This window comes from Ascaphus truei, chromosome 7, assembly GCF_040206685.1.
Source record: "Ascaphus truei isolate aAscTru1 chromosome 7, aAscTru1.hap1, whole genome shotgun sequence".
NCBI lineage: Eukaryota > Metazoa > Chordata > Amphibia > Anura > Ascaphidae > Ascaphus > Ascaphus truei.
The window spans coordinates 75741786-75763093 of record NC_134489.1 but is presented as its reverse complement, the minus strand read 5'-3'; the positions used below and the strand labels follow the sequence as shown (position 1 = coordinate 75763093).

The window sequence follows — 21308 nt, the reverse complement described above, 5'->3', positions numbered from 1 at the left end:
TCTTTCAATCGTTATAGATATTGTTTTTAAATAATGAAAAATGCCCTTCATGCTAGAACTCTCCAGTATCAACCAATTGTGTTTAGTATTACAAAGAGTATTTACAATGTCCCCTCCAAAAAAAAACAACATTATTTTCTTCCACCTTGAACACATTGCAAGCCTGGTTTCATGTGCAACTATCATGGTCATCTTGATATTTTCCCCATATGAATATGCTGTGAAACGGCCTTCCCCTTGATGGGAAATTTAAACCGAATTTATTTGAATAGGGCTAAAATTGTCCCGAGCAAGCAGAAGATGGCTTAATAGCATATTTAATAAGGGCCAATGTTTCATATCTTTACAGTCAAAGGGTAGATTTTAATTCACAGTCTATCACCCGTTCTCACCATACTAATAACACTAGAGAAAGACTCTCCAAAACACACAAACAACTGCAAACTCATCCTTGGTTGACAAACTCCAATATCTTTCTTTTTGTTTTTTTTTTTTTGTCTTAAAACTAAATTTTGCACCTGAAAGCTATTTAAAGAATAATCATGCCAGCCTCAACTCTGAACAAGTATCAATATGAAATGATGCTTGAGGTGGGGGTCGTAGGACATGCCACTAGCCCAGACATGTGCAGATTTCCTGAAGAATTGGATCTTCTCATGTGCGGGAGAAGATATGGGTCATTAGCCAGCTGGTGGACGTCAAATCTGTCCTCCTTGCGGTATGCTAAACACCGTCTTATAAAGGCCTGAGAAAAAGGAAAATAATTTCAAACTCACTTTAAAAAAAAATGTGTTTACAGTCCTTTCATGTTACAAATCAACCTCATTACTTTCCACAGGACATTGTATGTTCATTTTGTCACTATTCTGTCTTTCACTTTGCAAGCCACTGTTTTGTGTTACTACTTTAAAAACTCTCAATGCAGTACAGTGTACATGCATTTCAGTGTTTAAGCTTCTAAACCATCATTTACATAAAAGGCAAAATATCCCCAAATCTTACGATTTGGATAGCATTATTAAATGGAATGTCACAACTCTACAAAACAAAAACCCAGAGTGATGTAAAAAAAATATATATATATACATATAAATATATTTGTTTTTTATTGCATATATTGTAGCCAAATCTCTGACATTCCATACTTGATAGTTATCTAGTAGCTTGTAAACCCTTGTTAAGTTGAGATGTATATACAATTTCCCTGGTATCTTTGACTTTCATTAGAGAGATCTTCTGCTGATGCAATGGCCCCTTCTCATTTCTTTGCTCAAATCATGCCCATAGCTCTTAAAAAAAAAACATCCTCCTTTTTCCCTTCTAGACTTTCTGTAACCATCGTTTGCCCTGAATGTGTACTACGATACTGTAAAAGCTTGCTTTGTCTACATCCAGGAATACATGTCGTTGTATTGTACACAATACATTTTATAATGGAGATTAGACTCCATATATTGTCATAAGGTTATGTCACATGACCCTGCTCTGACCAATGGGAAGGGAAGAGAGAGGGCGTGTTCTAATGCCCTCTCACTAAACATGGGATTTCTAGCCGAGAGAAGTGGAGGGGGGCAAAACGGACTGCTGTGGTGTGTGTGTGGGGGGTGGGGGGGTCAAAACAGACTTCTGTGGTGTGTGGGGGGGTGGGTGAGGGCAAAACGGACTGCTGTGGCGTGTGGGTGCAAAACGGACTGCTGTGGTGTGTGTGGGGGGGGGCAAACAGTGGTATAGTGTGGGGGGGGGGCAAACTGTGGTGTGGTGTGGAGGGGGGGGGGCAAACAAAGTGGTGTGGTGTGGGGGGCAAACAAAGGGGGGGGAGAAGGGAGGAGAAAGGAGAGAAGGGGGGGAGAAGGGAGGAGAAAGGAGAGAAGGGGGGAGAAAGGAGAGAGGGGAAGGTAGAGCAAGGGGGGAGAGAAACGAGAGGAGGGAAGGGGGAGAGAGCGAGCAATGGGGGAGAGATCGAGCAATGGGGGGAGATCGAGCAATGGGGGGAGAGAGAGCAAGCAATGGGAGAGCAATGGGGGGGAGAGAGAGAGAGAGCAAGCAATGGGGGGGAGAGAGAGCGAGCAATGGGGGGAGAGAGAGAGCGAGCAATGGGGGGAGAGAGAGAGTGAGCAATGGGGGAGAGAGAGCAATGGGGGTGAGAGAGCAATGGGGGTGAGAGAGAGCAATGGGGGTGAGAGAGAGCAATGGGGGGGGAGAGAGCAATGGGGGGGAGAGAGCAATGGGGGGGAGAGAGCAATGGGGGGGAGAGAGCGCAATGGGGGGAGAGAGCGCAATGGGGGGAGAGAGCGCAATGGGGGGAGAGAGCGCAATGGGGGGAGAGAGCAATGGGGGGAGAGAGAGAGCGAGCAATGGGGGAGAGAGAGAGCAATGGGGGAGAGAGAGCACGAGCAATGGGGGAGAGAGAGAGCGAGCAATGGGGGAGAGAGAGAGCTAGCAATGGTGGGGGAGAGAGCAATGGTGGGGGAGAGAGCAATGGTGGGGGAGAGAGCAATGGTGGGGGAGAGAGCAATGGTGGGGGAGAGAGCAATGGGGGGGAGGAGAGAGCAATGGGGGGGAGGAGAGAGCAATGGGGGGGAGGAGAGAGCAATGGGGGGGAGGAGAGAGCAATGGGGGGGAGGAGAGAGCAATGGGGGGGAGGAGAGAGCAATGGGGGGGAGGAGAGAGCAATGGGGGGGAGAGAGAGCAATGGGGGGGGAGAGAGCAATGGGGGGGGAGAGAGCAATGGGGGGGGAGAGAGCAATGGGGGGGGAGAGAGCAATGGGGGGGGAGAGAGCAATGGGGGGGGAGAGAGCAATGGGGGGGGAGAGAGCAATGGGGGGGAAAGAGAGCAATGGGGGGGAAAGAGAGCAATGGGGGGGAAAGAGAGCAATGGGGGGGAAAGAGAGCAATGGGGGGGGAGAGAGAGCAATGGGGGGGAGAGAGAGCAATGGGGGGGAGAGAGAGCAATGGGGGGGAGAGAGAGCAATGGGGGGGAGAGAGAGCAATGGGGGGGAGAGAGAGCAAGGGGGGGAGAGAGAGCAAGGGGGGGAGAGAGAGCAAGGGGGGGAGAGAGAGCAATGGGGGGGGGGGAGAGAGTAATGGGGGGGAGAAAGAGCAATGGGGGGAGAAAGAGCAATGTTGGGGAGAGAGCAATGGGGGGGAGAGAGAGAGCAATGGGGGGGAGAGAGAGAGCAATGGGGGGGAGAGAGCAATGGGGGGGAGAGAGCAATGGGGGGGAGAGAGCAATGGGGGGGGGAGAGAGCACGCAATGGGGGGGGAGAGAGAGCAATGGGGGGGGGGGAGAGCACGCAATGGGGGGGGGAGAGCATGCAATGGGGGGGGAGAGAGAGCAATGGGGGGAGAGCAATGGGGAGAGAAAGCAATGGGGGGGAGAGAGAGCAATGGGGGGGAGAGAGAGAGCAATGAGGGGGAGAGCAAGCAATTGGAGGGGGGGGGGGAGAGAGCAAGCAATGGGGGGAGAGAGAGAGAGAGCAAGCAATGGGAGAGAAAGAGAGCAAGCAATGGGGGGGGGGAGAGAGAGAGCAAGCAATGGGGGGGGAGAGAGAGCAAGCAATGGGGGGGAGAGAGAGCAAGCAATGGGGGGGAGAGAGAGAGCAAGCAATGGGGGGGGAGAGAGAGAGAGAGAGCAAGCAATGGGGGGGAGAGAGAGAGCAATGGAGGGGGGAGAGAGAGAGCAAGCAATGGGGGGGGAGAGAGAGAGAGCAATGGGGGGGGAGAGAGAGAGCAATGGGGGGGGAGAGCAATGGGGGGGGGAGGAGAGAGAGCAATGGGGGGGAGAGAGTAATGGGGGAAAGAGAAGGGAAGGGGGTAGAGAGAAAATGGACAGACAGACACACACACACACACACACACACAGCCCCTATTCAGCCAATGACACGCCCCCTCCCCCCACTCCTGCTCTAAAAATGTTGCAGGGCAGCGATCACTCATGCTTGGAGAGCTGGTGACATCACCGCTCTCCAAGCATGAGCGAGCTCAGCGGCAGCGTGGACTCAGCCTTACAATTAGCTGTAATCTTCAGTTCAGTAATAAAGAACAGCAGCTAAGGACAAGTAATAATAGATACATACGGTTCCTAAACATGTACAAATTGGAGATCTCAGTATGCTCAATTATCACTGATGCTCTCAAAGTCAAAATTTACACCAAAAACATCAGTATAACATATCAACCCATGAAGTCACAACTTTTAATTCATCTTTTCTAGTAGGCAAAGAAGGGTGGGTAGCTGTGTTGGTCTTTTCTTTCATGTGGTAAAATAATTTGAAAACATGAACCGTCTGTAATTTCCATTGGACGAACAATTTGCTAAGATTGAGGAGATGGTTTATGCACCAAAAATATAAAATTCGCCTCCTGAGTTTTATCTCATTTAACAGTATTTTACCTTGGCTTCATTGCTTACAACAGGCTTCACAGGAAACTGAACTTCAGTGGCTTTTAATATTGTATTTTCTTGTAAGATGTCCTGCTGGGATTGATTGTGGCCAAATGGCTGAAATATAATGCTCAGAGGTAAATACAAATGCATTTAAGTGTCTACATGGCTATTACTCAAAGAGAAACAATAAACAATGATTACCTTTCGGCCATAAAGACACTGGAAAAAGATTACTCCAACTGACCACACGTCAACCTTATTTGAAATCTTTGGTGGTTCTTTTCCCACCACAAAACATTCTGGGGGCAGGTACCTGCATGGATAAAAACAGGAGATCAGGCACACAGCAGTTTAGAAGTATGTGACATTAAGGTGTAAACGACTCTAACCAAGAAAAAGCACCTGTCGGCTCAGTCAGTTGAGATCGTACCGAGTTCCGGCATCTAGGCCACAATCCAAGTCCCGCCGGATGCCAAAACCACAGACCCAGTACTGGCACCTAAAGAACTACCGTTTCACCTGAGAGAGTAGGTTACTCAGAGGAGCTTCCCTGGGCTTTTTTTTTGGTTGATCGATCCGCAGCCTGTACCCTACAAATACTTACTTTGTGGCTATGTATTTGACTCCAGGTAAAAATCGTCTAGGGTAGACATTCCAAAACAATTGTACTTATTCCTTAGCGGAATTGAAAGCAGCCAATAAATATTCAGCACCGATTCAATTCCCTCTTGCTCGGCACTGGCCTGCAATATATGCCTGCACAAGCCCCCTAATCCCTTCAGCTCCTATTAAAGTAAAATAGCATACATACAATAAGATTACATCTGTGGTTGCTTTCCACACATGGAAACACGCCTGACAATACGAATGTAACATTTAGTGACCTGTATCTGATGTCCGGAAAACTCCAAATGACACAGTATGTGTTGAAGATTAGTAAACTACTGTATATAAAATATACTACAGGTTATCCCGCAAGTACAAGTGAGTTTTTGTTTAGTACTGTAAGGGGAAAAAAACCCACTGTTCTTCTGCAATTACCTCATCAATGCTGACTATGCAGTGCACTATATTCATTTGCCCGACTTGCCATTACTGAAGATGTGAAGCATATATTTAACAAGCCAAAGAGACCATTGCTGATATCGGTCAAAAAAATATTTTGATAAATAACAATGATACGAAAATAGCCTAATGAGCTTTATTTCTTGAATGACTTGTTTATGTGAGCAAATGTATCTTCATATTATTAAGACAGAAAGACAACCCCGTTTGGGGCTTTATTCATTTACTTCTCTTCTGTGAATAGTTGAGCAACGAAATTTATGAACTTCGATTTAGAGGTAAAAAGCCAGATAGGGAAGAAACCATCCTCCAGTTAACAAGAATATTTAAGCTCGTTTAAGATGAGGAAAAACTGTCAGGGGGCGTAGTATTTTAGACTCGACACCGTGACATCAACATATATATTCATTCCGCTCTGTTGTAGAGGGCTTATTAATCTGGGAAAACACTACGCTATATTAAAAGATAGTTTTCTCTTTAATGTATCAGCACAAGAGCTCTTCTACATGAGCCTTTATGATCTAAAAAATCCTCTTTTAGACAACATTTGAAGAAAAGGCCTGTGAGGTCTATGATACTCATGCACCAAGTACACTTACGAAGCGTCCTTATATTATCTCATAGATCCATAAAAAAAGTACCACTTACAAAAGAATGAAGTGAAAAATTCCAATCATATTACCCATAAATCAGTGCTGCTAGACTGAACGTAAGGCTAAGGCCCCGGTAACTCCGCTGCAAAGCGCGCCCGCGAGATTGGCGGCGCGTGCAGCCGATTCCCTGGTCTGCAGCTCACTGCAGGAAGAGAGACCGGGGGGGGGGGGGGGCGGCGCGTGGCGGGGGAGTGACAGGGGCGCAGCCATGACGTCACCCGGCAGGTTCGCCCTCATTGGCTCAACCGCCGGGGGGCGTGCCATCTATTGAGAGCAGGAGCAACTCTCGCCCCAGCGCTGCGGCCCCCCCTCGGGGAGGGCTCTCGTCCTTGCAGCGTGGTCAAGGCCTTTAATGGGGAGTAAGAGCCTATGCTTACTACAGCAGAATTAGTTTGTTATGATCTCTATGGACTCGCTCACCAGTATGTCCCTGCCCCTTGGGAGGTTAGGTCCATTCCATCTACACCGTAACTATCATCATCCATGATTTTGGACAAACCAAAGTCTGTGATTTTTATCTCTCCACAAGCTGTTCCGTCAACAAGAAGAATGTTTCCTAAGCACAAGAGAAATGTCACAGGGGTAAGTGGAGGTATTTCAAATTAATTTCTTCCAGAAGGTTCCCCCCTTTCCCCCCCCCGGAAAAACACCCAAAAATGTTTTGCGTCCGTGCACATTTTTCCCCATCTATATGGGGAAATGGAAACAAATACCAAATGTTGTCAACAAAGTTAAAGCTTTACACTAAAATATCTGGGGATTTGTAGTCTCCAGGCTACACAAATGCATGTGTGCTCAACTCTAGTCCTGAATCTCCCCCAACAGGTCAGGTTTTCAGGATATTCCAGCTTCAGCACAGGTGGCTCAAGGGATATCCTGAAAACCCGACCTGCTGGGGGGCTTGAGGACTAGAGTGGAGCACCCCTGCCTCAATGTGTATGTATGTCTTTATATAGCGCCATTAATATACATAGTGCTTCATGAAAGCATAAATACAAAATTACCATTAAAAAAAGTTTTTCGTTTAATTACCGCAAAATAAATATTTACAATGGTGCGAATTGGTTTGTCCCTTTAAATTCACATTTTTGGCTACAGTTTTTTTTACTCGACAGACCTTGATTTATAGTTAACAAGCTTAGCGGCACCAGTCTTGTATATAAGGACGCATAAAAAAACAAAATCTATTTGGATTAGGTTAACCCATAATAATTTTTTTATCGTTTTTCATACCTGGCTTCAGATCATAGTGGATGATAGGAGGCTTGATCTCATTGAGATAACGTAGTGCATTGACTATTTGCATTACAATGGACCTGGCTTCTTTTTCTGTCATTAACTTATGTTGCTTCAGATAGAAGTCCAAGTCATTGCCTTCACAGTATTCTAGTACTGTACAAAACCTGCAATAAACCCCCCCAGAAATTAGAAGTCACATAAGACCATAATGATATACAGTGTACATACAGAACATTAAAAAAAAAAACGCAGATTTCATCTTCATGTACATTAATACAAAAGTTTAAAGTAGTATACTCTTTAATGGACCACCATGAGTATAAGATCTTTCTAAAGATACAACTACTCATCTTCAGAAAAATTTATAGAGGCGGCATATGAAGCCTTGAAAGCTTGTGCACAAGCTAGATCTATGAAGAACTACATCACATTACACACAATGAAGAGACCTGTATGTGAGGTTTTAAAAGCCCTGTACACAATACTACTAGTATGAAAAACGCTCTAACTTTTCCATTACAATGCTGACGGAACCTATGATGAACCCACAACTCTCCAGGACCAAAATAACTCCTAACACTATTGCAAATCCTGTCTGCTGTGTATAGAAGTCTTTAATGTACATATCTACATGTACAGTCTTAGGCCCAGATTCACAAGAATGCTAAACTTTAGCACAGATTAACTCCTCTTCAAATTAATGGGAGTAAAGTCTTGCTAAAGCGGAGCATCCTTCAGTGAAACAAAAACAACAGCGCAACCGCAATAGTGAAGTATATATCAAGATAATTTATCTAATTCAAAAAGGTAAGTATTCAGCGTACATCAGGAAAATAGAACATGTGCAGTGTATGGATTAACACATTCGTTACCACACGGTGAGACAAGCTGGAACGGTGGTAGGTAATCACAGGCAGTATCAAGACGTCATCACAGCTCCTCGATCGGTCCGTCTGAGGGTGTGCGTCTCTTTCCGGGAAACCTTTCCAGTGATGGTGATGACCTGAGTCCCGAGTAGGTTACTTCCAAGGATACAAGCCAGTCCAGTTTAGGTCTTGCGCGCGCATCAATTGCGCAATGCTAGTCCATGAGACCCGGATCAAGCAAGATCACGTGACTAACGTAAGACACTCAGAGTGCGAAATACCAGCTGCACAGTCTCAGCTGACAATTAATTACAGCCGCTCCTCCGCGGTGTATTGCAGATTCAATTGCTGTTAAATTATGCCGGCATGAAGTCTACCATTGATTAAAATAACAGTTTGTAAAATACATTAATCCTACGCGTTTCGTAACTGAAATGCTACTTCATCAGGGAAATCCCTTTTCTTAGTGTATTAATGTCACGCGATATTGCTTGACCCGGGTCTCATGGACTAGCATTGAGCAATTGATGCGCGCCCAAGACCTAAACTGGACTGGCGTGTATCCTTGGAAGTAACCTACTCGGGACTCAGGTCATCACCATCACTGGAAAGGTTTCCCGGAAAGAGACGCACACCCTCAGACGGACTGATCGTGCAGCAGACTACCATCCTCGAGGAGCTGTGATGACGTCTTGATACTGCCTGTGATTACCTACCACCGTTCCAGCTTGTCTCACCGTGTGGTAACGAATGTGCTAATCCATACACTGCACATGTTCTATTTTGCTGATGTACACTGAATACTTACCTTTTTGAATTAGATAAATTATCTTGATATATACTTCACTATTGCAGTTGCGCTGTTTTTGTTCCTCTAGTGCTGCGGGGGTACCGAGCTACTCCCATCTGATACGGCTGCATATGCACTTCAAACCACATATGGGCACTGTATGTTACAATTGAATATATTTTTTTACACGTTTGATAAGGTTGTGCACTATACTGCACTATATTCACTGAAACACTGGTTTACTTATACTATATTGTAGGGTTTAGCTGCGCACCTTATTTACCTTTTCACATCCTTTAGTGAACCTGGGCCTTCATATGCTTCTATCTTGGATGGTCTGATGTGCTCAAGTTCATGTGTTGTATCTAAATACATCTATTCTCTATATCTGTATGTGTATATTACAAAGCTTTATAGATACTTTTTAAGCTAAAACTACAAAAGCAGAAATCATATTAAAAACATTGGAACTACTTAGAAGAAGAAAAAAAAAAAGCTATAGTTCTTCAAACTTACGTGTCTGTATCCAAGGAAAAGTAATCATATAGTTTAACTATCCGTGGGTGATCCAGTTCTTTGTGTATTCTGTATTCTCTGCAGGCATGCCTAAAACAAGCAGTGATGTTAATTTTCCATTAAAGTCAAATGACCAGCTTTATTAATAAAAAGGGAAGCGTGGTATTTACTTGTGGTAGTTCTCCTTCTTCTCATCTCTCCAGCTCTTGTTAAGTTGGTGAATCTTCACAGCAGCGTATCTTTGTTCATAGAGATCAAAAGCCTACAAGCAATATTGAACAGTGCAAGGTAAAAATTAAAATCGCTCACAGGAAGTTTTAAAACAGGGCCTATATACAGTGGGGTGTCACATATTGCTCAAAAAACAGTTTCTGTTGAAGGGCCAACCAAATAATCAATACTAGACTACCAATTATAGAGGTGTTCACTACATGCTATATACAAGTCCAGCACAGCTTTTAGAGCACACAACTCAAGAGAAAGCTTATTAGAGCTCTCCAGTTTTTATAACACTACCTATGCTACATGTCCTCTGTCCCTCACTACTACAGGAAGAATGAAGTCTCCTCTTGGTTGTTGGTATGGAATAAAGTAGACATCGCAGGTTAGATGAAGCCTGTGAGAAAAGAACTACATTAAGACCATCACTTGCTAATGCAACCCATTCAGGGAATGAGGACGGTTTGATTTAGCAAGAAAAATGCTGTAAAGTAGTAATCTGTGCTTTTCAAAATCCCTGGGAGATTTCTCTCCATTGCTACGATTTGCGGGGTCCCCTTTGAACCGAACTGTAGTACTGCGAGCTCAATGGGAGCCCAGTCCACATGAAATTATCCCTTTATACTCCAATACATAAATACTCAAAAAAGTCAATGCAAAGGTCAACAAGGTCCCCTTAAAATGATCAGAACTGTGTCATCACATACTTAAATTGCTCATTGGAAATCATATAATGTCCATTTAATTAAGCAGTAAAAATGCGAATTCAAGAGAGGAAATGGCACACATTTTTATACTAACCCAAAAACTACTAGTGTAACGGAATTAAATGATCGGAGACCCACTAAACGTCCTCCCTTACACAAACCACCTCGAGCAGACATTTCAGATCTAATGTGTAAACCAGGCTATATCAGATTGCATGTTGCATGTTCAAAACATACTATCAACTCATTGCTAATTAAACAGTGCAAGGATGTATTGAAAAACAAAAAAACGTGTTTTCAATACGTCATAGAGATAGTAGGATGATGGTTGAGGTGAAATTGCTTCTATTTTACCTGTGATACGTCAAGGAGACCAGATATTTACATTCAAATCCTTAGTGCAGGGGTGCTCAACTCCAGTTCTAAAGAACCCCCAACAGGTTAAGGCTATCCCTGCTTAAGCACAGGCTCAATCAGTGGCTCAGTTGAAAACGGAGCCACTGATTGAGCCACCTGTGCTGAAGCAGGGATAGCCTGAAAACTTGACCTGTGTCAGGGGGGTTGAGGACTGGAGTTGAGAACCCCTGCCTTAATTAATTACTTTTTATAAAGTCTGATGTGCGAAATTGTATGAACCTTAAATCAAGTCTGCTACTGATGAGACTAGATGGTTAACTTTAATTAGAGAAAATAAAATCTGAACAAGATTGGAGAAGTCACTGATCTTTACATAGAATAAGCTGTAAACCACAACTCTGAGTCAAATGTTAAGACTTAAATACATGCTTAATGTGGATTAAAAAGCTTTCAATAGACTCATTTTAAATCAACAGTACCTTGTACACTTCACTAAAACCACCTCGACCTAGTAGATGAAGTAATAAATAACGTTCGTTCAATGTAGGGTGATCTTTAAATCTAAAAGGAAATAAGAATGTGTTAGTTATTAGTACTAAAGACATGCAAAATGTTTGTGCACTTAGAACAGTTTGATGTGTCAACAATCATTAAAATAATGCTACAATCTGATTTAGAGATACAAATGTACCCACAAAGTGGCAGCCAAAATAATACTTAAAGTCTAGACAAGGAGTGGCAAACGCCAGTCTTCAAGACTCTTCAACAGGTCAGGTTTGAAGGATATCGCAGCTACAGCACAGGTGGCTCAATCAGTGGTGGAAGCAGGAATAGCCTTAAAACCTGACATGTTGGGGGGGTCTTGAGGACTGGAGTTGGAGTTGAGCACCCCTGGTCTAGGCACACTTCATACGGGAAGTTAGTGCTGGAGAATTACATGCATAGGGGGTAAATCTATAGATGCCACAGCGGCCCTTCTTAAAGTCTATGGGGATTTTCAGATGAAAATGGCACAAACAGCTGCTCAATGGATATAGAATTGACTCCATATTCGTGTACCAGTCGATTTTAAGTAGTCCTGGGTAATGAGGGTGTAAAATCCAGGTCTTTTGCATATTTTCGTTGACTATATAACACTGGCATTTAGGAAAGAAATTACGAGTATGTAAAGCTTTCTTCACATAAGAAAAACTGCAACACCAATGAAGTGTTACAAACCACCCTTGAAAACTACAAATAAGAACTAACTTACTGTGAATTATCTTCATTGTTTATTCGTTTAAGCTCTCGTATGTGAAGATTTCGTACCCTTTCCAAACGTTCCAACTCCGCTTGGATTTCTGCCTCTTCCTGCAAAAGAGGGAATGTTAATATTACCCCGACGTAGGAATCTGATGATAATTCACAGGTACATTAGATTCTGAAAATAAATACAAGGAGAGGTCACAAACAAAACATCTCTCCTCACAGCCAACAACGATAATGTTAAAAAAACAAAAACAAAAAAAACACAACAACATCGGTAGGACTCAGTTAAATCAAATGAAATGTAGTTTTCTGGTAGTAATGACCAACATGTCTTCTGTTTCATACATTGCATGTGGGTGTACAGATTGCCAGCCCCAGTTACCTCATCCTAAGGCTGCGGGCATGGTCAGCGCCCGTGCTAAGCCGCGCTCACGCTCGACAGTGAGCCCCTGCAGCCGCAATGAGAGCGGCTTTAGCAGGGGCTCGCGCACGCTTCCGCAGGCTTGCGGAAGCGTAGCAGACAAGTCAGTTTTAGTTTCGGCGCTCACGTGAGCGGTTCGCCGAATGAGGGCGAACCAGCTCCGTGACGTCACTGGCCCGCCCCCGGACGGCGCGCGAACTAAGGCCAGGGAAAGCACCTGCTTTCCCTCAGCCTCAGCACGGCTAAAGTCACTATGGACTTAGCCTAAGAAAGCTATACTAGAGTGAAATTGCTTCAACATGTAACAATTCCACTTTTGTTTTCATCAACATTGTTTCATAATTTCATATATTTCACCCCAAAAAACTAGAACAACTCTCATCGCCACCACCGGTTCTTTCAAAGCTAAAGCCGCCTCACATTTTAATCTGGTCTGCAACTGTTACATACGCCTATAACATATTATCTTTAACTGTACATGCAATGTCTTGTATATAATGCAGGGGGGCGCAAACTTTTTTCCCTGCGCCCCCCTGCCGGCGGTCCCCTCTCTTCCGCGCCCCCCCTAACCACCATTGACCCGCCCTCCGGCGTCATGGCGTCACGTTTCCATAGCAACGTGACGTCACATGACCTCGCGGCGTCATTTTGACGCCGCGTTGCCATGGCGACGCAAGAAGGAAGCCGCCGGAGTCACAAGTAAGTATGGTTTACAGAGGCCCTGCAGCTCCCCGGGCACTTAATTTAAGTGCCTTCGGGAAGCGCGCGGGGCCTCTGTAAACCCCGCGCCCCCCCACCGGCAGTCTCACGCCCCCCTGGGGGTCGCGCCCCACAGTTTGCGCTCCGCTGATATAATGTATACCCTGTTCACTTATGTAACTGTATTTGTAACCATGTATTATTTGTCATCTTAACTATGCCCAGGACATACTTGAAAACGAGAGGTAACTCAATGTATTACTTCCTGGTAAAACATTTTATAAATAAATATATGCAACTCTCTCTCTCCCTCTCCCCAAATTTTTTTTTGTACCACCAGTTTAAATCGCTAAATGACACTGACAAATACTATGGAAGATGAGGTCGGTACATGGACACAAGGTCTAATTGTCCTGATGTGAGATATTGCATTGCAGGTCCTTTTTTTTGTGCCAAGGGTGTTTGTCTGCAGTCAGATATAATAATATACAGAGATATTTTACAAGATATTGATTTGGCCAATGTTTTCAAACGTATATTTTGCAGCTCTGTGCGAGCATGCTGAAGTGGGATGGAAGTGTATGCAATACATACTGTACAGGAGATTGTGTGTCACAGTCACAATTGCAACAACATTTTTAACCCTCGTTATACTACTGTTATATTTTTGACGCAAGGCCATTAATAAAGCAGCCACTCCAACTACCCATATTTAAAGAAAACATTTATTAATCCATTTTGTTACAGAACCAGTGGAGCCTCTGAACAGGAACAAAACTATGTTTAGCTCTGGGTACCCGGTTCCTGACATACTATACCTACATATTTTGCTGCTGGTGTTTCCGTTGCCTATAGGAAGTAACAAAATGGCCATCAAATCTCACGTGTCCATAAGTACACAAGTAGCCTATTTGGTATACACCTATCCTGAAGGAATGGTGGTGTTTGAGGGGGGGAAGTACCATATAAGGCAGGGGTGGCTAACTCCAGTCCTCAAGGGCCACCAACAAGTCCGGTTTTCAGGATATCCCGGCTTCAGCACAGGAGTTGGCCACCCCTGCCTTATATGGTGTCAGGGTGATGTGATTTATCAACAAGTCAGTGAAGATAAATGCACCCATGTTGTGTCTCATAAAACATTGGGTAACTACACGGCACTGCAGCACTAACCAGTTTTCAGATCACATTTTCATTCTACAAAGGATTTGCATTTATTTTCACCTTTGAAGAACCCAATCGCTTGGTGTTTTAAAAGGAGCAAACCAAGCAATAACACGTGTGTTTGTGTGTGTGTGTGTGTGTGTGTGTGTGTGTGTGTGTGTGTGTGTGTGTATAGGGAACCATGTTAAAAATGGTTTTTGAAGCAAAAAGTGGCACTGTGTGCTCATTTGCATGTCATTTCCCAGAATCCCTTGCTGCAGTGGAAGTGCTGTGTGCTGGGTGATAATGGGGAAAGGCGTGGTTGCAGACCTGCCTAAGACATGCAGATGAGCATACAGTTGTATTTACATTTAATTATATATATATATATATATATATATATCAGTTCTGTAGTATTAGACAATACTCACTACCTTTTTTTATTTTAAAATTCATCACTTAATACTATTTTTAAGGAGTTTAAATATACTGAGAATAAGCTCACTCCTCCCCACTTTCTAAATTAGCAGGTCGTTTTCATGTTACTGGGTTTGGACAGATCCAATGTGGTAATTCTCCCTCCAAATAGAGGTAAATGAGAATTTTAATCAGGTAAGTGTTAGGACTTGCTAATGGTCATGCCTTGATTTGGCTTGCAGGCTTACAACGCTTTGGCCAAAGGGTTTAACTAAATAACCCTTTTTGAAGAGAATATATAAGTATTTCACTGTATATTTTTGTCATATTGGATGTACCATTTGGCTGTTTGTCTTAAGCCCACATCCCCAGCAGTACAAGATCTTTGTACCACTTTCCTATTTGTGATAATTTGTTGCCAACATTCCCAGCAGTTTGAGCTGTAAACTGTAATAATAGATAATATTACTATAATAATATATAAGAAAACATTGTAGCTGCTGAGTTATACTGACTGAAGTATTGATTTGAAACTGAAAGGAAGCCATTTAGTGAACCCTGGGAAGCAGGATTTTGCTGATCAATCACAGGAGAACTAATCGATCGGCAGCTTAGGTAATTAGTTTTCAATCAAGGTAATCATATGCTGCAATAAAAAAAAAAAAAAAAAGAGCAATTCATTTTTTAAGCTGCTTGGATTGCCTCTAAACTTGTACATTAAGACACATACCTTTTTCAGATGTCCTAGTCGAAGTTTAAAAATCTCTTCCTGTTCATGGTATTCGGCTAAAGTTAACCTGGGTAAGAAAAATAAATAAAAATTCATGAGAAAACCAGTGAGCCCGTTTCAGAAATTGTTATGCAAAAGATGCAGAGGTTTTTTTTCCCCCTCCACTTAAATTTTTATTGAATTTTTCAGCATAACAAAGCAAATTAAAAGGCAAAAACTGTGTTTATGTATATCTCACAGACAGAGTAACAGTGATATACAATACAGACACGGGAATTTGCAATTGGCCATAATTTATACGCATGGACTTCCAAAGCCAGTTTGGTTGGGCCAAGTTTATAGATACAATATATCTGGAATCAGTCAGAGATATAACAAAGGTTTAAAATAGTCAAAATTAACCGGGGGATGGGGGGGGGAGGAGGGGGCAGGGGGGGAGGGAAGAGAGGGGGGGAAAGGCCACCGTCCCTGGATGCAGAGGTTTAATCATTCTGCAATTCTTCTGAAACTAATCTAAGAAAAGCTTTGCATTCCAGACATAGTTTAAGGATGATATTTAATCATTTTTAAATATATTTGGAACAAAGTTCATTGAGAGCTTTAGCAGCCACAAAAATGACTTCACTGAAAAGAAGTCACTCCAGTTAAAGAAATGTTGGAAATTGTAGTTTTAAATAAAACAAAAAGTAACAAAATCATATTTTTGCATATTCGTGCACGTTTTGTATCTTAGTGCGCACGTACACTTGAAACAGTTTGGTAAGAGTTCATAAATCGGACACATTCACAGAAAAAAATAGAATGACTCACTGCTACAATGGGAAAAGTAGCTTAAAATGTGCCAAAACAGGTTTCAGAAAGAGAAGTTTGAGTTCACTAGACACATTGGTTTCCAAGATAATCACAGGAGGTTTGAACAGCAAATGGGTTCAATATTATAAGTGAATATTTTTGTCTTCTGGTACATGTAAAACATTTGCAAGTTTCAGAAACATACACATAAATAAACAGGTCATGCAATAGACTTACAATTGGGGTAAACTAGGCTTTACAAATGGGTCATTTTCTGCTCCGTTTACAGCTTTGTTTTTCCTCTGCTTTGGTTCAGAATTGGCGGAGGGAGCTTGAGAATTGTTTGTAGTGGGAGGTTTTCTCTTGGCCAGTAGTTTTCTTTGTCTCTCAATATCTTCCCTTTGCTGATTCACCCATTCTTGCTGCCTGTTAAGTCATGAATATAAATATATACCGGAATAATAATAATAATAATAATAATAATAATAACACTGAAAATACTCTTGAACACAACGTGCAGAATGCACGAGTATGAGATGTATGCCCTTTATTAGTTTCCAGGCAACCTGTATATGAATGCATTGATCTGTTCTAATTACTTTAGATGTGTGTGTTGTGTTGGTGAATCACTATGTAAATGTCATTACAGAATAGCAAGACCTTGGATAGAATTGTATGTCACAATTAGTGGAGTACAGCAGAGCTACACGTGGTTTAGGAGAGTTTATGGATGAAAAAGGTCACTTTAATGATTTAATGTCCCACCACTGCAAACCTACACGCTATATGGCTGGTGTTTAGTTTGTTGCGGAGGTTAGAGTGGCTTCTTATTTGGCTAGCAGTTCAACCATGAGATCTGCTTCACGGTTTTTCATAGTCGTCTACTGCATGAAACCCATAACAAATAACAGCAGCTATGCAATAAATTGCACTCCCGCTGTCTGCAAACATTTCCAGAACATACTCAAACTACAGCTAAACCCCGTTACAACGCGAATCCACTTATAACGCGATGCAAGCGTGGCTTCCAAGTTTTGTATTTATGAATACTTTATAACACGATTATGGGTGTTTTAAATACTTTATTGTACAATGCATACAATTGCACATTATTTCTAACGCGATCCACTTATATCGCGATGTGATTCTTTGGACTCCAAGCACCGCGTTATAAACGGGGTTGAGCTATATATATAACATTTTATTTACGCAGAAATTAAATTATCACGCTTCAGAAATGAAAAATAAGTGGTGATGCATTCCTAATGCTGAACACATTTATTAAACCTACTCTATGAATGTGTGATTTAAAGATACAGTAAGCATGCCATTAGTTCTTTTGCATGGACATTTCAGGTGCCTTTAAAGGATAACATCAGTACTTAATTGGTCTAGATTGTAAATGGGCTTTTTAAAATCAGATACGCCACGTTGCAGATTTCTTTGCTAAAAGCTGTAACAAAGCCCTGCAAACCTTTGCTTTGCTGATTCATTTGCCAGTGAAGAACGGTGACTTCATTTGGCTCCGATTAATATGAATCTAGTAACTAGAACAATTTTAGGAATTCCATGACAAAAAAAAAAATAGGAGACTAACTTGACAAGATTTTGAAAAGCAAAGCCATCTGTCCACTGCTCAGTAAACGAGGCTCCGTGTCGGACGGTTGTGAAATGTCCCAGTCGTAATCTGTCCTGCATGCTCTTCTCCCTGCTCGCCAGCTTTTCCTGGGTGCTCTGCGGAAAACACGCAAGAGGTGGAGTTTATTTTCAATCCATATTCACCAAGCCCTGTTCCCGATGCAGCAGGCTTCATTAAACCAGCAATTTTCCATATTAATTTTTTTTTAAATACATTTTTATTCTTTGTATTACATGAAACAACGGGTTCCTTTGAGCCGATCTTCCCTCTCTCATACATCCAGGAAACCCCCAATTCCCCCCCTTTTTTTGTCAGACACATGCAAAAAATAAAAAGGACTAGAAATATGGCAATACGCCACCAATAGAAAGCACAACATTAATCTCTTAATGATGTTGCGGCTCTATTGGCTGCTAAAGTGGACCGGTGTGGCCATTTTGTCTCCTCTAGCAAAAATAGGACTATAAATAGTTTGGGAACTGCAGATCAGTTCTGGGGATCTCTGGTAAAGTAAAAAATAAATTAAAAAAAAAAGAAAAGAAAAAAAGAGTGAAAAGCTATAAATTAAAAGCCTTTAGCAGTATAATACATTCTGTACCTTTGGTGGCATCAAAAGGGTTAAAACATTTCCCAAGAGATGTTCATAAGTAATCTTTCCAGGACATGTAACCTTTCACCCCAATTACAGCAGTACAATATCTGCGGAGCATGGGCATACAAGATATACTTGTTTGTATATAAATGTGTTGGCTTGTAAGCTCTTTGAACAAGAATTCCCATCTCGATATTTACTTTAATGCCTGCAGATATGTATTATATCAATATCAGCATGTATTTCATGTGTGCACTATTAAGTGATCCGTGTACGCGCGCGCGTGTGTGTATAATACATATATTTAAACGTGTACACACAAAAAAATATTAGCTGTAAACAACATTTACAATGTCAAAGCTCTGTTACTTTGGATAATGAAAACATGATATCCAGAACTCACCTTTTCAATTAGAAGTTTCTTGCTCATTGAGATACACTTATTTAACCTCTCTTTGTACTTTTCAAGTAGTTTTTGCTGTTCATCTATCTGTCGCCTAAGATCACAGTTAGTCTGCAATGTAAGATTAAAAACCCAAATATAGGTAACGAAATCCAAAAATTTTATTTACAATATTATAAGACGGTTCACAAGCTTACTTTGTTTTGTTATGGGCACTTTAAAGTCATATGAAGCATGTCGTCTAATGAATATGTTATAGAAGAGCCGTTAACAAAACGTTTGCCTCTTCAATAGTAGCTGTACTTTGCCCTGGATAGACTTGGTTTAGGTCACGTAACGATATAAGGCAGTGCGAGAGATGTTCTATTGAATGAATTGTTTTTAACATTGTTTAGCACGGAACGGACTACGACCAAAAAGGAAGAGTCAGTCGTCATACATCCCTGTGTCTAATACCCCATTTTGTCTATATATGTTTTCTAAATGACAGGCGGAAACTCTAGCTCAGTGTCAAGTGTGAATCTTCAATGTGTTACAGCTTAACATGGAAGTTAACGGGAGGAATGAGGCTGCAATATGACTCATGTAGAAGTTAAGGATAACACACTACATCTAATTGACATGTCAAGTTTCTCTATGTACCTGAAAACCAGTATTAGATTTAAAGCACTTCAGGCGAAAGCATTGCATGCGCAATAAAGTTATGGAAAAAGCCACACACACACAAAAAAAATAAAAAATACAAAAAATAAAAATAAATGACAGAGCTGTCAAGTAGAATGTTTTTGACCTATTCATTATTATAATATTGTAGATTGGGGAATCCCATGGAAACGAATACGATCATTTGGAGTACCAGGAACTCCCCAGCTACCTACATATTAAAATGTTTGTTAGCCAGGATTAAAAAAAAGTTAAATATAAAAAATAAAGAGACCAATGCTACGGTCCAGAAAATACAATGGTATTTGTATTGGCTTGCTAGAATACAACTGACCCACCTCAACCATATTGTTCTGCCAGATATGAATAACAAAAATCCCCCCAAAAGTAGTACCAAAAACTACAGACTATTAGTCAAGTTAAAACAATTTGCAACATTGCTTGCTGCTTCAAGAAAAATAAATAAAGCACATGGGGGGCTAAAAAGTAAGTCTGTGTTCGGTAAGACTGGGAAAGTATAGGGAATGCCATGGCTGGGTTTCACCAAGCGCCAATAAATGTATCCGAGCTTGATCCTGCGTTAAATGCCATGGACTGGAATATCAGTTAACGTGAGATCAATCTCATACCCCTTGTCTGAGCTTAGTGAATCTTTGCATTGGGAAGTACATATTAATACAATTAAATGATAAAAGGGTTATATGCACTACCAGCACTGTAGAACAACATATCCTGCTCTGCTTTCTGAAGATGTTCACTGAAACTAGCTTGTTAACATTCACTGCCATTCTCGATTTATCTACGCAACATATTTATAGAACATGCACAATGGTTATTTATGGAATGTCCATTTCATAAAATGTATAGAAGCCCTAGATTAGCTGTGAAGACTGCTACAAGAAGCAATATTATATTTAACCTCTAAAAGAGCAGCTATTCGTATGTGACTGAAACAGTCAAGGTCATTTTCTCAAGGCTCTCCTGCAAACCATTATAAAATAGTGCAGAATTAAGCTTGGTGGATATAAAAAAATAAAAAATTATGTTAGGTTAGGAATGATCTTAATGCACCTCGCTGTGTGTGCGCGCGCATTATATATATATATATAAAAATATATATCAAATGGAAATATTACTGTATGTTCATTTGCATGTCTTAGACAGGTCTGCAACCCTGCCTTTCACCATTATCACCCAGCACTTCCACTGCAGCAAGGGATTCTGGGGAATGACATGCAAATGAGAACACAGTGCCACCTTTTGTCTCAAGCTCACAACACACACACACACACACACACACACAAATGTAAATACAACTGTATGCTCATCTGCATGTCTTAGGCCGAGTCCATAGAAGGACAGGCCGTGTTGAGGCGTGCGGACGCTCAGCACTGAGCCCCTGCATCCTCAATGAGGATGCCTTGAGAGGGGGCTCACGGGGGCGTCCGCAGGCGTGCTCAGGCTTTGGAGTTTTCAGCCGAGCGCCAAGCTGTTTTTCAGCGCGCTGTCGGCTGAAAACCTCCAATGAGAGCGGGGCTGCGTCAACGTCACGGCGCCGTGACGTCACGGCGCCGTGACGTCGTGATGTCGACGTCAGTGCGTTGCGGGCGATTGGCCCAGCGACGTCACTGCCCCGCCTCCCTCAGTCTCCCCCCACCTCCGATCGCGGACGCTGGCTCGCCTGTATGTGCATGGAATCGCACAGCTTCTGCAGGCGAGCCTCAGCGTCAGCGCGGTGCAGCACGGCTCCCCCCCTCTATGGCCC

At 42.3% G+C, this 21308-nt stretch overlaps 1 protein-coding gene across 4 annotated transcripts in view; it reads right to left on the bottom strand.

Moving 5' to 3' along the window:
- Window positions 1-473: 473 nt before the first annotated feature.
- Window positions 474-21308, bottom strand: part of TLK1 (tousled like kinase 1) — a 114525-nt gene continuing 93690 nt past the window's right edge. For all 4 annotated transcript variants that reach the window (XM_075609085.1, XM_075609086.1, XM_075609089.1 and 1 more), the window contains 13 exons: window positions 18881-18991; window positions 17844-17980; window positions 16484-16672; window positions 15455-15521; window positions 12052-12149; window positions 11279-11360; window positions 9687-9778; window positions 9517-9606; window positions 7339-7508; window positions 6526-6661; window positions 4589-4700; window positions 4394-4501; window positions 474-745 (listed from right to left, as the gene is read on the bottom strand). In XM_075609085.1, coding sequence (XP_075465200.1) covers window positions 569-745; window positions 4394-4501; window positions 4589-4700; window positions 6526-6661; window positions 7339-7508; window positions 9517-9606; window positions 9687-9778; window positions 11279-11360; window positions 12052-12149; window positions 15455-15521; window positions 16484-16672; window positions 17844-17980; window positions 18881-18991 — 1569 coding nt within the window. In that variant the 3' untranslated portion in view covers window positions 474-568. The remainder of the gene's footprint in view (window positions 746-4393; window positions 4502-4588; window positions 4701-6525; window positions 6662-7338; window positions 7509-9516; window positions 9607-9686; window positions 9779-11278; window positions 11361-12051; window positions 12150-15454; window positions 15522-16483; window positions 16673-17843; window positions 17981-18880; window positions 18992-21308) is intronic.